Source organism: Lygodium microphyllum, chromosome 6, assembly GCF_053477565.2.
Source record: "Lygodium microphyllum isolate KBCC chromosome 6, Lygodium_microphyllum_v1.1.10, whole genome shotgun sequence".
Taxonomy (NCBI): Eukaryota; Viridiplantae; Streptophyta; class Polypodiopsida; order Schizaeales; family Lygodiaceae; genus Lygodium; species Lygodium microphyllum.
The window spans coordinates 34161631-34179347 of NC_141140.1; the positions used below are offsets into that span (position 1 = coordinate 34161631).

The window sequence follows — 17717 nt, forward strand, 5'->3', positions numbered from 1 at the left end:
GTTGAGGGTATGGAGCTCATATAGATGGACGTAAAGATTGCGTTTTTACATGGTGATTTGCATGAAGACATATATATGCAGCAGCTTGAAGGGTTTGTTGAACAAGGGAAATAACAAATGGTATGTAAACTCAAAAGAAGTTTGTATGGGTTGAAACAAGCACCAAGAGAACGGTATCATAAGTTTGATACATTCATGCAGTCCCAAGGCTTTCATAGAAGTCAAGTGGATCACTGCCTGTACATCAAGAAGGCAGTAGATGGCAGCCTAATTATCTTGGTTTTGTATGTTGATGACATGCTGATTGCTGGCAGGGATACTCATGCCTTGGATTCATTGAAGCAAAGTCTTCATGGCAGCTTTGACATGAAAGATCTGGGTGATGCAAATCACATTCTTGCCATGCGAATACTCAGAGATAGATCTAAAGGTTTACTCTATCTATCCCAGCAGGAGTATATCTCTAAAGTTTTGCAGCGTTTCAATATGGAGGGGGGGAAAATAATTGGGGTTCCATTGCCTCCATATGTGAAACTCAGTGCAGAGGACAACCCTACATTTGATGATGAGAAGGCTGAAATGGCTAAGATACCATATGCTTCAGCTGTTGGCAGGTTGATATATGCTATGGTTGCTACACGTCTTGATATTGCTTTTGCGGTGGAAGTGGTTAGCAGAGACATGGCAACCCCTGGCAAGAAGCATTGGGATGCAGTGAAAGGTATTATGAGATACCTCAAAGGCACAAAGGAGTTGTGCATTTGCTTTGGAAAGCAAAAGGCATCTGTTGTTGGCTTTACGGATGCAGACTATGTTGGTCATGCGGACTGCAGAAGGGTCCACTTGTGGGTATGTGTTTACTTTCACAGGAGGAGCGGTCTCTTGGATCTCCAAGCTACAAAAGTGTGTTGCATTGTCTACTACAGAGGCAGAGTATGTAGTTGCCACTGAGGCATGCAAGGAGGCTTTATGGCTTTCGCGTCTAGTGGGAGAGCTTGGCATCATAGAGTTACCTGTTCTCCATTGTGATAGTCAGAGTGCTATCGTGCTAGCACGGAATCCTGTCTTTCATGCAAAGACAAAGCACATATAGGTGAAATATCACTTCATTAGAGATGTACTTGACAGCAAGAGCATTGAGCTTGTCAAAGTGCATACAGATGATAATCTTGCAGACTTTCTCACGAAGGGTTTTCTGGCAGAGTGGTTTGCTCATTGCCGACAGATGATGGGAGTTGGATAGATATATTTATTTCAGCTTTGTATATACTTAGACTTAGCTGATTTTTTTCTTTTCTTAAGGCACATTGCCTTTAGGTGGGAGGTTGTTGGGAATAAAGGGCCATCGTGCCTTTTATATGTGCACGGGTGTGAACACATCCTTAGCATATTGTACTTTCATACATATATCTATCTAAAACCTAAAGTGGTACTCTCGTCATTGTACCGAAAAACGTGTTCACTCTCTACTCTGCTTACTCGCACTCTCTCTGTCTCTCTCACTAAGCGTAAGGTCTGTCTACCTCTATCTCCATGCCTAATCGATTCCTTCACCCTTGACTTACCATTCAACCTCATTCTTTTGTGTAAGTTTCTCACTCTACCGTGTAGATTTTAGCCATCAGCCATGTACCATTTGCTATCCAGCCATCATTGATTGCAGCCCATCACTATCCAGCCCTGGGCAACCTATTTCCAGCCATCGCCTTATTCTTTGGAGGTCTCTATTTGCTGCATCATCATAGCACTTGATCAACCTTTGTTTTTAGCATTTGGTGTTGAGCAATAGGTTACTGCTATCTCTCTCACTAGGTGACTGCTGTAGTACTTGCGTTTTTGCTGTTCAATTGGCTGTTGACATCAGCAAACTCCTCTCTCGTTGTCTCTTGATATATGTCTGCCTCGAGTGATCAGTTTTCAGCCTTCCTTTGGTGGTATACTGCTGCGTTTACTAGATCTCAGCCTCCGATTGCTGTGTTTTGGTGACTAGTTTGCTGCCCTTCATTATTCAGCACTCTCTCATTTTCAATTGGTGGTCATAGTGCTTGGGATCCGTCTTTGGTGGACGTCACTTCGACATTGCATTGCCTTGCCCTTGGGCATTCTGTACACTCTTACATTGCTTTACAATATTATTCACTTCAGAGTTTCTTCTTTGTGTTTGAGTTTTGAACTTTGAGTTTTTACGTTTTGTGTCTTGGGTTTTGCTTGTAGGGTTTGAGTTTCACTCATCTTTGTCCAAGTCTTTGTGTTTCAGTCTTGGTCGTATATGCTGTGTTTCCTCAGTGCAAACCCTAGTATATTTTCACATGGTATCAAAACTGGCGCTCTTCTAAAGAGTATCGTGCATTGATTGTGGAGGCTAGTTTTTATGTGAGTCTCACATGCGACTTGATTCTGATTCATAATGTCTCAAGCACCTTCTTCTAGGGATTCTATGATGCTCTATTAGGCTTCTCCATCATTAGAGGCTCTGAGAAGGCATTATGGTCTCTAGAAGGAGGTAGACACACCTTCACCTTTGCTGCCCTCTTCTTCTTGTTTTGGTCACCTTATAGATGAAGAGTTTGAGGAGTGCTTGCGCATCATGTACAGTCTCGTGTACACGCCTTTAACGAGTGCTACTTCTTTGTCTGGATTGATTAGTGAGACTGGCCATCTCTTTGACCTTGGAGAAACCACGACATTCGATGAGTTTGGTGATCCATCTCCTTCATCACAACCAGGCCTTATGTCAAGTATGTATAACTTCTTTTACTGTGCAGGATTTGGATGATTTTCAGTATGCTAACTTTAATAGAGAAGGCTCTCGAAGCAGATATTCTTTATTAGGTATATCTTTACCATTTGTTTCATTCGAGCAAGTAAACCATACTTCTCAACTCCCTCCTATCCCACCTCTATCTTCTCCACATTATGATCTACTCACATCTTAAATCCCTCTTTGAAATCAAGAGGTTTGATGGCACTGGCTTTGACTTGTGGAAGGATAGGATGCAAGGCATTTTGTTTCTCAAGGACTGTGAAGATGCTCTCTTGGAGACTAAGCCTGTAGCTATGACAGATGTGGATTGGGCAAGACTTAATAAGAAGTCCATTGCATACATTAAGATGGCAGTGCATGATGATGTACTTATAGACAACAAGTGTCTTGACATAGGTTATGCTATATGGAAAAAGTGTAAGGACACTTATGAAAATACAACTCCTATGAATCAGGTGCATCTTATTTGTAAACTTGTGAACATGGAGTTGGATGAGTCTAAGCCATCATCTGAGCATTTGAGTGCTTTCACAAGGGTTTTGAGTCAGTTGCAAGACTTTGGTTTGGCGGCTTTCAATGATAAATTAAAAGCTATTTTCTTATTGATGACTTTGCTTGACAATTGGGAATCTTTAGTTGTGTCACTTAGCAACAATCCTGCTTTGACTTTTGATGGCGTAACATGGTTAATCCTTAATGAAGAAATCAAAAGAAAGTCTACTGGTGAAAGCAGTGGCTTAGCTTACCATATAAGAGGCAGGTCTGAAAAGAGGGGTAATGCAGCCATCAAAGGTAAAAGCAAAAGCGAAAGCAAGGGCAAACAATAGGATGTCACATACTATCAGTGTGGACGTAAAGGGCATAAAAAGCTCGATTGCCAGTACTTCAAGAAAGAGCAAGAAAGAAAGAAACAACAGGGTAGGAAAAAGGATGATAAGAAAGATGATGTCAGTTCTTCCTCAAAAGAAGTTGCAAAGGCAAATGTTGCATCTAGTGTGGTCATTGAAGAGCTTCTTGACACTGAAGAGATACTTGTTGTAGCCTCATGTAATGATGCAGATATTATGGCAGTAGGAGGTGATATGCACATCACCAAAAAGGAGGTAATTGATGCCTTACTTTCAGCTCATGATGGGTTGTCACAATCATGGATAGTGGACAACGGTGCCTCTTTTCATGTTATCCCCTCCTTGGAGTCATTTTCAGAATACATTGCAGGTTGCCTAGGCAAGGTTTACTTGGGTAATAACTATGCATGTGAGATAGAGGGTGTTGGTACCATTCACTTGGCTCTTGAAAATGACCAAGAGTTGATTTTGCAAGATGTTAGATTTGTACTTGGCATAAAGAAAAGTCTACTATCAGTTGGGTAGCTTGATGCTAAAGGGTATTTTACTGCCTTTGGTGGTGGATCTTGGAAGGTCCATAAGGGCCCTATGTTGACTATTAAAGGCAACAAAAGGGGGTCTTTATATTACTTGCATTGTAAAGCATTACCTAGAATGTTCTTGACTGTGGTTGAAGTCCATTCACAGATGGAGCTTTGGTACAAAAGACTTGGTCATATGAGCTAGAAAGGCCTTCAAGTTCTCTCCTCTTTAGGGATATTTTTTGTAAAAGGCTTTGGTTTTGAATTTTGTATGAATTTTGTAATGATTGCTTATATGAAAGACAAATGATGTCTCCTTATTACTCTAGTGTCGCTAAGAAGTCAAATGCTCTTGACTTAGTACACTCTGATATGTGCACTATGCTTGTTGATTCATATGGGGGTGCACGCTACTTTGTTACTTTGATTGATGATTTTAGTAGAAAGTCACGGGTGTATATACTTAAGAGCAAAAAGAAAGCGTTGGATGCTTTTAAGAAGTTTCATACTTTTGTTACCACACAGGAAGGGCTTAAGTTGAAAGCCATAATAACAAATAATGGGGGTGAGTATGTCTCAAATGAATTTAACAAGTTTTGTGAGGTGCATGGCATTAAGAGGGAGTTGACACAGCCAGCCATTCAGCAGCCATTAGCTGAAAGTTCTGTCCCTTTTGATACTGAAATGGAGCATCAACCTATTGTGCTATAGCTAGAAGATTATGGACAGCAAATAGATGGACAGGATGAAGCAGGACAATAAAAAGAACATGCTGAAAAGAGATTACAGCAGCAAGAAAATGCTGAAAATCAGCCACTTGGTTATGGTGTGCACATTCCTCAGGATGTAGGCCCATTGCCTGATAATACAGATTATTGGGTAAGAATGTCTACACGTGTCAGAAGGCAGCCACAGAGGTTTCAGCCATGTTTGGATTGCATTTTGTTGAGTGATGAGGGCGAGCCTCTAATATTTAATGAGGCACAATCACATGAAAACAAGAGGAAGTGGGAGCTTGCTATGTAGGAAGAGGTGAAGTCTCTATATGCAAATAACATATGGGAGCTTGTACCTTTGCTCAAGGATATGAAAGCTATTCTTAATAAATGGGTTTACAAAGTGAAATGTATTGTTGGGAAGCCCAAGTACAAGGCACGGGTGGTTGCTAAGGGCTATATATAGAAGAAAGGCATAGACTTCTAGGAGGTCTTTTCACTAGTCATGAAGGTTACTACACTCCCTGTTTTCTTTGCTCTCACTTCATCCTTGGATTTAGAGTTGGATCAGATGGATGTAAAGACTGCCTTTCTTCATGGTGACTTGGATGAAGAGTTGTACATGAAGTAGCCAGAAGGATTTGTTATTCCAGGAAAAAAGCATTTAGTTTGTAAGCTGAAACGCAGCTTACATGGTCTGAAACAAGCCCCTAGACCATGGTACCAAAAATTCAATACCGTTATACTTAGCCATGGATTTAAACGCAGTCGTGCAGATCACTACTTATACACTATAAAGGCTGATGATAGCAGCCTTATTGTCTTGGTTTTATACGTGGATGACATGCTGATTGTAGGACAACATAAGAGTACTTTGAATGCTCTTAAAAGGCAGCTGAGTTCAGTCTTCTCTATGAAAGATTTGAGGGCAGCTGAACACATTTTGGGCATGCGCATTAAAAGAGAGAGAGGGCAATGTTTGTTGTTGGAGCCTCGAGAGGAACACCAAGGAAAAGGGAATTCTCTTGCAAGAAAATCTATCTTGTAACATCAACAAGCTTGTTTATCATGTTTCATATGATCCCAATGAAGAAAAGAACACCAGGCACAACAAATCTTCATGCAGCATCATGTAAATCTCCCACGGTTTTTAATAGAATCAACCATATTCTTCAACATCTTCCCAAAATCCATCAATAGAACAAAGAAAGCAAAGAAGTACACCATCTTTGAATGGAAATACATCACATAGTATTCATCTTCAATATCTTCATAGTCTTCTCTCTCAATCTCTCATATACAATCACTCTGTTTTAGTAGAATTGGCTATCTCTGACTCTCTCTCTCTCACTCCATCAATAATACATCATATCCTCACTACAATCTCTCAAAAATCACTCTTAGGTCGTGGATACCCCTCCCAAGAGGTATGTCTGATATGAAGAGTCACCAGAGCCACTACAGTGTTCTTTCATAGCTCACTACTGTCACTTCACTCTAGTCTTCACTTGAGTCTTCAGCAGCTACTTCTTCCACTTCTTTCAGCTCTTTTGCACTTGTATTCACATCTTTCCAAGGCTAGAAAACTTTTCCAAAGTCACACATACATTCCACAGAACACTTACAGAAGCATACAGAACAGTCTACAGAACAGTACCAGAACAGCTACAGTACAGAACAGAACAGAGACAGAACAGAAGCAGAAGCTCTATAGAAGACCTACAGAAGGTTACAGAAGGTCATCAAAACCTCATAACTCATTCTCAAATCATTCCAAACTCTCACAAACCATTCAATAAGCTTTCACAATATCTCATTCTTCATCAATCAATACTTCATCCCTCCTTACAGAAGACAATCAGAACAAAACAGACCAAAACAGAACAAAACAGAAGGTATACAGAACCAATCAGAACCTATCAGAACATCACAGAACCATCAACAAACATCATGATCTTCCAAAACACAATCATTATCATCCAAAACACTCTCAATCCACTTCCAAATCAACCAATCATCCCATAAAATCAACCATTCAGCTCTCAAAAACAACAAAAATCAGCCAAAAAACAAGTCATTTCAACACTCAACAGTTGTTTCTCTCACATGACAACTACATTAGCAAAGTACTTGACATGTTTAATATGACTGATGCTAAGTCTCTTGGTGTGCCTTTACCGCCAAATATAGAGCTTAGCAAAGCTGATTGCCCTAAGGATGATGCAGCTACTAGTGCATGAAGGGTATACCTTATGCATCTGCTTGTGGATATTTGATGTATGCCATGGTTGCAACTCGCCTTGACATCGCTCATGCAGTGGGAGTTGTTAGCAGATTCATGTCTAACCTTGGTAAGCCACATTGGGAAGCAGTGAAATGTATCTTCAGATACTTGAAAGGTACACAAGAAAAGTGTATATGCTATGGAAAGTGTACACTAGAGTTGTAGGGATTTTGTGATTTGGACATGGCAAGAGATCTTGACACTAGGAAATCTACCAGTGGGTATGTCTTTACTTTGACTAGTGGGGCTATCTCTTGGTGTTCAAGATTGTAGAAAATTGTGGCATTGAGTACTATAGAAGCTGAATATACTTTAGCCACCAAAGTTTCTAGAGAAGCTATTGGCTTGGGCGTCTGGTCAAGGATTTTGGTCTTTCTTCATGTACTCTAGTGCTTGGTTGTGATAGCCAGAGTGTGGTATGTCTAGCTAAGAATGCCATGTTCCATGCACGTACCAAACACATATATGTTTGCTATCATTTTATTCGACAGGTCTTGGATGATGGTCTTGTCACACTGACTAAGGTCAAAACCCAAAACCTTGCAGATATTCTCACTAAGTGTCTTGCAAAGGCTCAGCATGAGCACTGCATTCGTTTAGTGGGAGTTGGTTGGTTGAAAGGTACTATTTCGAGCCTTTAAGTGGGAGGTTGTTGCGTGTAGAGACCCTTTGTCTCTGTGTAAATAGTCTTACGGGTGTGAACACACCCTTATTGTACCCTAACATATAAATCATTTCTTTATTCTTTGTGTGCCATCATGATCTGGTACATCTATCTCTACATTTACTCTCTCTAACTCTCAGCTCTATAGCTTGCACCTTGCTCTCGCACTCCATTGCACTTTCTCTCCTTCAAAAAATAATTTTAGTCCTTTTGATCTTGCCTAAAATTAAATGTGCCCATCCATAATTAAATCGGCTAGGCCATTTGCAACTTGGAGTGGACTCCAATCTCTGTTGACCGTTAGGTTGATATTAATTAATGCTAGTTCCTAGTGTCACCACTAACACTTACTGCCCAAATAATTGTCCCAAGGTCCAAATTGATACTAACCGACTCCCCAAGTCCAACTGATATAACTAATCAAATGTTATCAACAAGATTTATGTATCTCAAAATTTCATGTCCTCGTAACAAATATATGAAAGTACAGGTGCTAAGGTGCATTCACACCCATGCATATATAAAAGGCATGGTGTCCCTTTATTTCCAACAACCTCCTATCTAAAGGCAGCATGCCTTAAGGTTGAGGAAAAGAATCAGCTAAGTCTAAGTATGTACAAAATTGAAATACATATACTATCGGACTCCCATCATCTATTGGCAATGAGTAAACCATAGTAGTGGAAGGCCCTTCATGAGAAGATTTGCAGGGTTATCATCTGTATGTAACTTGACAAGATCAATGCTTTTATTGTCAAAAATATTCTTGATAAAGTGATACTTCACTTGTATGTGCTTCGTCTTTGCATGGAAAACGGAGTTCCATGCTACCATGATAGCACTTTGATTATCACAATGGAGGACAGGGGTCTTGGTAATACCAAGCTCTCCCACCAAATGTAAAAGCTATAAAGCCTCCTTGCATGTCTTAGTGGCAACCACATACTCTGCCTCTGTAGTAGACAATGCAATACACTTCTGTAGTCTGAAGATCCAAGAAATTGCTTTCCCTATGAAGGTGAATACATACCTTGACGTAGACTTTTTGTAGTTAGCATGATTGGCATAGTCTGCATTCGTAAAGCCAATGACATGTGCCTTTTGCTTTCCAAAGTAGATGCACAAATCCTTTGTGCCCTTAAGATATCTCATGATATCTTTTACTACTTCCCAATGCTTTTTGCCAGGATGTGCCATCTACTTACTAACCAATCCCATTGCAAATACTATGTTAGGACGTGTAGCAACGATAAGATACATCAAGGTACCCACAACTGAAGCATACAGAATCTTGGCCATTTAAGCATATTCATCATCAAATGTAGAGCTGTCCTTTGCACTGAGTTTCGCATATAGAGGCAATGGTATGCCAATTGCCTTTTCTCCCTCCATATTGAAATGCTACAAAATCTCAGATATATACTCTTGTTGTGATAGATAAAGAAGACCTTTCGATTTGTCCCTGAGTATATGCATGCCAAGAATGTGATTTGCCTCACCAATTTCCTTCATGTCAAAATTGCTTTGTAGATTTTGCTTCAATGTGTCCAAAGCATGAACATCCCTAACAGCAATCAGCATGTCATCAACATACAAAACCAGTATAATAAGGTTGCCATCTGTTGCTCTCTTGGTATATAATTAGTGATCCAGTTGACTCCTTTTGAATCCTTAAGATTGCATGAATATATTAAACTTATGATGCCATTCATGTAGTGCGTGTTTTTGTCCATATATATCCTTGTGTAGATCACCATGTAAGAAACCAGTCTTTATATCCATTTGTATGAGCTCCATATCCTCACATGCAACCAAGCCAATATGGTCCGCAAAGTATTCATCTTTATATCCTTGTGTAGATCACCATGTAAGAAACCAGTATTTATATCCATTTGTATGAGCTCCATATCCTCACATGCAACCAAGCCAATATGGTCCGCAAAGTATTCATCTTGACGACATAAGAGAAGATCTCATCAAAATCAATCCCATGTTCTTACTTGTGCCCCTTTGCAACAAGCCGTGCTTTGTACTTTGGCGAGGAACTAGACACGATCTTCATCTTGTAAACCCATTTGTATGGTAGGACTTTTTGTCCCTTAGGAAAATGCACCAAATCCCAAGTGCCATTCTTCTTTAGAGATTCCATCTCTGACAACATAGCTTTATGCCATTTCTTGTTGTCCTCTCTGTCCATTGCTTCCTTTAAGCATGACAGTTCACCATAGTCTGTTAACATGACATAATCAGCAATATAATTTGCATTAGGAATAAACCTATCCAGTTGTTTTGTATTTTTGGTTGATCTACAGACCCAATGATTAGTGTTTTCTAGTTGTTCAGCCTACAAATTTGTGTCAATAGCTTGCTGTTCAAATGGTTCAGCATGTTGTCTTGCCTATTTTGGTGGTTCTAATGGCACAATTTCTTACTAAAACTGTGGTATATCATGGACAACTTCTTACTGATCAATTTCAGCATCATTCCTTGCATTCACAGGGTCATTTGCAGCAAGTATTTGTTGTTGTACAATGGGCACTCTTTGCTTTCCCACAAGTCTCTCTTCTTGGAACACCACCCTTTTGACTTCCTCAGTCTTTTGGGATGTTTATGCATGCGATCTTCCCGGAGATGACGTCATTGCTGCATACAATTTTTATTTTCTCAGGATTCTATAATCTATACCCCATTTCACCCTCGTCACCATATCCTAGAAAAATGCAGACTTTGGCTTCAATTTGTTGCATTATTCCTTGTGTGTGTGCACAAATGCCTCGCAACCAAACACTCAAGTGTGCATACGAAGGTGGCTTGCCTGATTGTGGGGGTTCCTCAAAGGACTCCCTTCAAGGCATTTTTGTTGGCTCTCGGCCTATCATTTCTCACTTCAGAGTTTAAGTGTCGTGCTTACATGCTTACTCTTGATGATAAGATAGAAATGTTCATCCCTGAGCTGATCTCCTGATTTGTATAGGCTACTCCTTTGAGGCAAAAGCCTATCATTTGTTTGATCCTTGGATAAATAAGGTAATTGTTTGGAGAGATGTCGTTTTGATAAGAGGGATATTGTATATAGCACTGCACCGGTCTTTGAGCCGATCCCTCCTCCTCCCATGTCAAAGATAGTGCTATTTAAGCCATGATAACTGTGAAACTTGTTTCATTGGCAACGAAAGGTTAAATGCTTGTGATGTTTTACCGAAACGTGAAATGCCCTAAGTGAAGTGGTAGACTAAAACTATATTTTAAATGGAAAAAACTTTCTTTTTCTTGAATTTTAAAGAGTTTTTAGACACCATTGTATGAAGGATAGATTTCACTTGTGACATGAAAGGATTTGCATGGTATAAATATGTAAGTTGATGTTGGAAATGCAATCTAGTCAGTTTGGGCACATGGTCTAATGAACTAGGCATTATAGTGATTTTAGCTTTTTTTAAATGTGTCATTGTTATGGTGATTTTAGCACTTGCTGGCTGAGTTGATCATATTGGTGGTATATTTTTGTGCTATATTCAGGCTTCCTCCTCCACAGTCAAATCATTCATCACTTGTAGATTCTAGTACACGTCTTGTTGGAGAGAGAGAGCCGGTGCAAATGCCCACGTAGCTAGTGAATTATTGTTGTACGTAACTATCTCTTGGTTGGTATATGGATTCCATTTCCTGAGCATATCTCTTAGTTCTCCCTTTGCAGTATTCTCTTGTTTTCTTTTGTTTTCTCTTTTCTCTTGTGTTGTTTGTTAGTAGTTTTGTTAGCTCATGAGTGAGTTTGGGCACTTAGTCTAGTGGGTAGGCATTATAGTGAATTTAGGCATTTTTTATGTGTCATTATTATGGTGATTTTAGTAGTTGCTGGCCAGCTTGATCATATTGATGGCATATTTCTGTGCTACATATCTAGGCTCCCTCCTCCACAGTTAGATCAATCATCATTCATCACTTGTAGATTCCAATGCAGGTCTTGTTGGAGAGAGGGAGTTGGTGCCAATGCCCATGCAACTAGTGACTCATTGTTATATGTGACTATCTCATGTTTGGTATATGGAATCCATTTTCTGAGCATATCTTTAAGTTCTCCCTTTGCAGTGTTCTCTTGTCTTTTTCTATTTTCTCTTTTGTCTTGTGTTGTGCAATCTATTACAACAGTCTTCTACACTTCCATTGCTGCATCCACTTTTGACATGGTATCCGAGACGTCCTTGTTCAGGCTTTGGGTGCTGTTTTGTTGTGGACAGTTTGCCCTCACAATTTTTTGGTGCTGATCAGCCTTCTTTTGTTGCTGCAGCCTTGGCAACCAGTTTTGGGGTATTTTCTGCCTGTTTTCAGCCTCAAGCTTCTGTGTTTTAATGCTCTAGTTTGCGCTTGTTTGTTTGCAATACTTTAGTGCCGAATTGCTGTATTTTAATGCTCCTATTGCTTGCGTTTTTATACTTTGCATTTGCATTTTCTGCATTTACTGCCCTTGTAGATTGAGTTAGAGTGTTTTAAGCTTTGAATAGTGTTTGTTAGCTGTCATCACTTTGATTCTCCTAGATTTTGTAGACATTTTGTGATTACCTTCTCTTAACACTGCGTGTGAACTCTTGCCAATGTAGTGTGTGTTGTTTGGTTGTACTCTTTCTTTGTTCTTTATCTTGTCTTCCTATCCTCTCCAGATGTCTCCTCCCTATTGTTCTACTGATAAGAAACTTCACGGCCTTGATTACATAACATGGAATGCTGTTATGAAAGCATGGTTGGTGCGGAAGCGATTGTGGTATGGGTTTCTAGAGCTATTGACTATCCTCAATCTTCCACTTCTCTTCCAGATGATTGGGAATAGGACAACCATGAGAAAGCTAGGCTTATATGGGATTTTGATGATGCTTGTGCATATTTTGCTTTTCTTTGGTGTATCTCTAAAGAGGTTCTATTGGTGGTCACCTTCCGTAGGATAGCTTTAGCGGTATGTGAGAAGCTTCAGATGTTGTATGAGGCTTCCTCAACCACGCATGCGGTTACCCTCTATAGACAACTCGAGGAGATGAAGTTTGGGCCTAAGGATACTATCCAGTCATATTTCTCGTGAGCATTGTGCTCTATAAGCTCTCTCTAGAGTTTGGAGTAGCCAATGCTTTGTGGGCTTAGATGTCATCCAGGCGAGTGAGCTTTACCCATATGTCCTTGATGGTGCTTGAGCATGAGGCATCTTCGTAGTTATAGAGGAGGCTTCCATCTTAATGGTGGCTCCAACGAGGCATTTGTGGCTTCAAAGAGGGGTGACAAGAAGTTGTTGAACGTCAGTGCTATCACTATGTCAAGAAGAGACATTTATGCAAGGATTGCAAAGAGTTAGCGACTTCGAGGAATAAGGAGAAGAAGAAAAAGAAGCAGATTAAAAACTTCTTGTCCGAGTCATTCTCCTTGTCCAACTCCGACTTGGATCCTTCAGCCAAGTGAAGTTGTGGATGGGGTACTTTTCTTTAGAACTAGGGAAGGGCTTGGTTGCCTCTCCGTTTGCTGCTTTCTAGCAAGGTGACGTAGTCATTTCTTATGACTCTCTAGTGCGAGATAGGGAGTATGAGAGAGTGGTAAGGTGGGACAGGTGACCCTCCTTTTATATAGGTATATAGGCACACAAGATCTAGAGAGGAATTTCCCTAATGCATCAATTCGAGTTTGATAAGTTATCCAATCTTGGAGCTAGGGTTTGATATCCAAGTTCGTGATGGACTGTTACTTGACAAAGAGTGGGATTGGCTCCTACTCTAAGCTTATACGAAGAAACACTTTGTTGGTGGGAAAATCCATGGCCATGTATGCTCAAAGGCTTTTTTAATAGAATAGCTATGTATGTAACTTGCGAGGTATTGTTAATAGACATAGAGAGCTGCTCTAATTCTTCCCTCTTTTCAGGTTCAAGTATGATTGACAGTGACATCGGGTTCTCTCCAGGGCACATTGGTGATGGCTTGATCACCCATTGCTTAGGTATCCATGGTCCTATTCTGGTGGTCTTTGTTATATGTACTATGATGAGTTATTGTCATTGATTTGAGAGCACATGAGTGAGTTTGGGCACTTGCTCTAGTAGGCTGGGCATTTTAGCGATTTTAGGCATTTTTGAATGTGTCATTACTATGGTGATTTTAACATTTATTTCTAGCCAACGTGATTATATTGACCGCATATTTTTGTGCTTTATATTTAGGCTCCCTTCTCCAGAGTTAGGCTATTTATCACTTGCAAATTCCAATGTAGGTCGTGTTGGAGAGAGGGAGCTAGTGCTAGTGCCCATGCAGCCAATGACTCATTATTATACGCGCCTGTCTTGTATTTGGTAAATGGATTTTATTTTTTGAGCATATCTTTGAACTCTCCTTTCAATGTTCTCTTGTTTTCTTTTGTTTTCTCCTCTCGTGTTGTGTAATCTATTATAGTTGTCTTCTAATGCTAGGAGATAATAGTTGCTTCCTCACCCAAGGTAGAGTATTGAGCCATCTTTGATGGCATCATAGAGGCTTTCTACTTGAGGGGATTATGAGCGATTCTTTGTTTTCCTTGTGCTTCATTGACTATCCTGTACCGCGACAACCTAAGTGCCATTGCACTAGCTGGTAGTTTGATCATCAATAGAACTAATTGTACCAACTATAGCTTGGCAATGCCAATCTAGGGGATGACTAAGTCTCTAACAACAGGTTGGCATTCACTTTCATTTTACTAGAGAGTAGGTTGAACTAGAGGCCCTTTACCTAGATTTTATGCCTACATCAAACAATTTTCCAAATATATAGACCAATGTGGTCAATTGCCCCATTCTTCAGTACTTGCTATCCAGGATCGGTGTGGGTGCACCCTCCCCTATACTTTAGATTGATAGGGAGGGTGACTCTCCTTGGCTTTCCCTTTCACATTGAGAGGGGTATTGCCTTCTTCTCTTGAGCGTGACAAGATGTTGGTTAATTATTGCTTCATAGATATTTATTATTTGTACTTGTATTATTAACCACATCCTCTGAATGACTATGATTGTAAAATGGTGCTTGGGGAAGTGAACAATTCCTTGTGAGGGCATTGTTCAAGTGGTACCCTTGCATAGCATTTTGCATGAGCATGATGATTTGCATTGCCTTTTGCATTATCACATTCAATCAAGAGTGGTCGACTTTGGATCCACCATATTCGCGGCAAGTCACTTGGCAGTCTTTCTTTGCTACCACCTCTTTTTTTTGGGGGGGGGGGGGGGGGGGTGCTTCAGTGCATATCCCACATAGATTTCTTCATCATTGATGTGCGTTGGGTCAGATGATCCATTTCTTACCTCTAGGGAGATAGATTACTCAATAGGATGGAAATTGATTGATAAGGTCCCCAAATGAGAGAAACCATGATAGGAATTGGACATTAGTACGGTTTTCGGTTTGGACATTGGAAGGGGTCTAACCTTTTATACCATATGGTTATGAGATGACTTGTGTGGACTCGATTGTTGGGTGAAATGGAAAAGAATTAATCAAGGTAGTGGTAGACTTGTGTGGACTTGCATGGACTCCTAGGAGGGCTAGTGGCTGTCATGGTGGGTGTTTGAGGGTTTGGGGCTGGCTCATATTCCTTATTTCTTGGATGATGCTACGTCATATATGTGTGGTGGCCAGTGGGTTGGTCAAACCACTTTGTTGGTGAGTCAGAGTGCACCCTCATCTGTTTCTAGGACTACTTGATCTTTTGCACTATATATAAATAGGCAATGCCACCTCATAGCATATCATAAGCACCCATACCTTCTACACTCACCGTCCTCCATCCGACATCTGACTAGATCACCATCGAAGCTGGTAAGAGCGCATGGGTGGACCAAGCCTTCAGCTATAAATCGTATCAGTTTGGTATTATCTTATAAAAACTCTTTTTTTTTCGTAAAATTTAAAAAAAAAACACACACACACACACACTCTCTCTCTCTCTCTCTCTCGCGTGTACTTGAGTCGTGTGTATCTTTTGTTGTGCCATGTTTTCTTTCACACATGTTCCTTAAATGTCTGTTTGATCACATGGTTACACTAAAAGGTCTCACTGTTGTACATGTTATCTGATTTCTACTGGATAGTTGAGTTGAAAGTTTGGGTATTCAAAGCATGCTTCATTCATAACCGTCATCTTTGTTTTTTTGTCTCCATGAAGTGAGATGCATGCTTGCTTTTGGCTGCACAGGGGCAAATGGTGCAGATGACAATGATGGTACCTCCAAAGTTCAATGAAGACTTACTTTTTTTGAACAAAGACAGCTCAATTTTGAGGTGGATTGTCGTGAAACATCCTGGCACCAAATGGTTGCCAACGAATGAATACAGGCATCAATGGAGCTGGGATAATTCTATGAGTGAAAACACGGCAACAAAAATAAGATGAGGTGAGGTAGCTGTATTTGATAGTTCATGGTCGTAGGAAAGAGTCATATTTGACAAGAGACATCTTTGACAGATACTTGGAGATTAGGGTTGAAAATAGACAGCTGAATCCTGTATCGGCTAGCTAAAAGAAGACGTGTTTCTGCTTCTTTTATAACCGCTAAAGGAGAGCAAATGCTCTTGAATTTCGTTGCTGGTATGGAAGATCAATGGCGTTTGTCCAGACAAAGGGGTTTCCCACAGTTCTTAGCAATGTGCACAATTGATTATGTCAATCTGCTCTCATTTTTCCAAGGACACTACATGGCTTCATTAAAGTATTTCTTTTGTTTAGGGCGTATGTGCAAAAAGCTGTGCTAGAGATTTAATCATTGCTGTGTGGATCTTCTGAAAAAAGTGCTGCTCTTTTTCTGTACATGGGAGTAAAGAGGAGGTGCTGAGTTCTGTTAAATAAGAAATATCTGTAGTTAGTCTGTTGTATATTGCCAGCTTGAAAATGGGCAAGCTGTATGTTACCAGTGATTGAATAGTTTTTGTACAGACGGAACTACATTCAGTGTGTATATATGCATCAAGAAGCTGACGAAGAAACAGGCTTGACTGTGAATGTGCTTGCATATGTGTGTGCATGCTGGATGGTTGCGTGTGTAACAACTGAGGAAAGGGAAGCATTACCTTATAGTGTTCGGGGCTACGAGCAAGGAAAATTTCGTAAAGGCAGTGGAGTTATGCAGCCTTTGCCTTTGCCTTTGCCTTTGCCTTTGCCTTTGCCTAGGCAACATAATGTTGACATATATGATGTTACAAATTCCAATGGTTAACCCTTCAAGAAGAAAGCAAGGCTCTCAATATTGTCGTACATTGTACGCAAACAAGTGGTGGTGATAAATATCTCTTGTATATAGTATGTTTGTTCGAGAGAGACTCAATTTGTGGGGGATACTTTTCACGAGGAGCTTGGTGATGATATATATTTTTTGGTAGTTTTCAAGATCTTGAAGGGACACCTAATTTTGGTTATCATGAATCTTATGTGGAAACGGGTGAAAAATAAGTGTGACATGGCACAAGAAAGACTAAAAACTATTAGCAAAGATGTGGCATGCTATATAACAAGGTGGACATGTTTGCGCAAGGATATGTATTAGAGAGTATAAATGGATCTCCAAGATTTGATGGGGTTTGAACGTATGAGCATTGAAGGTTTAATAAAGCGTGTGCTTTGAGATGAGGGCTTCGGGGAAGAACCTAAACAATGCTGGTTGTTAATATTTGTGGCCAATTTACAAAGTAAGGATTTGACATTTTTTAATAGGTAGTTTGATAGTACCCTATTTAGCTCGACTAGCATCTTTTTACGTAGTGGTCGGGATCATTTGATGTGGTCCAAGAGGCTTTAAATCTAGTAACATAAGATATAAATGTGTATATTTTTTGTGTTGATCTAGAACATTATTTATGCTTTTTAAAAGGTAGTTTGATAGTATACTATCTAGGTGGACATGCATCTTTTAAGTAGTGGTTGGG

General features: G+C 40.0%; 1 protein-coding gene across 3 annotated transcripts in view; it reads left to right on the forward strand.

Annotated features, from left to right (window-relative positions):
- LOC148034450 (Translation elongation factor EF1B/ribosomal protein S6 family protein) overlaps positions 1-16523 on the forward strand; it is a 48398-nt gene extending 31875 nt beyond the window's left edge. Inside the window, exons 2-3 of one of the 3 annotated variants that reach the window (XR_015691079.1) lie at positions 11317-11423; positions 15994-16130. Coding sequence is in view for 2 of the 3 variants with exons in the window: in XM_087679386.1 (XP_087535512.1) it covers positions 15994-16191 (198 nt within the window). In the remaining variant the exon portion in view is untranslated. Of the gene's footprint in view, positions 1-11316; positions 11424-15993 lie in introns of all 3 variants that reach the window. The other 2 variants (XM_087679386.1, XM_087679385.1) reach the window with 2 other exon arrangements.
- The last annotated feature ends 1194 nt before the right edge of the window (positions 16524-17717 follow it).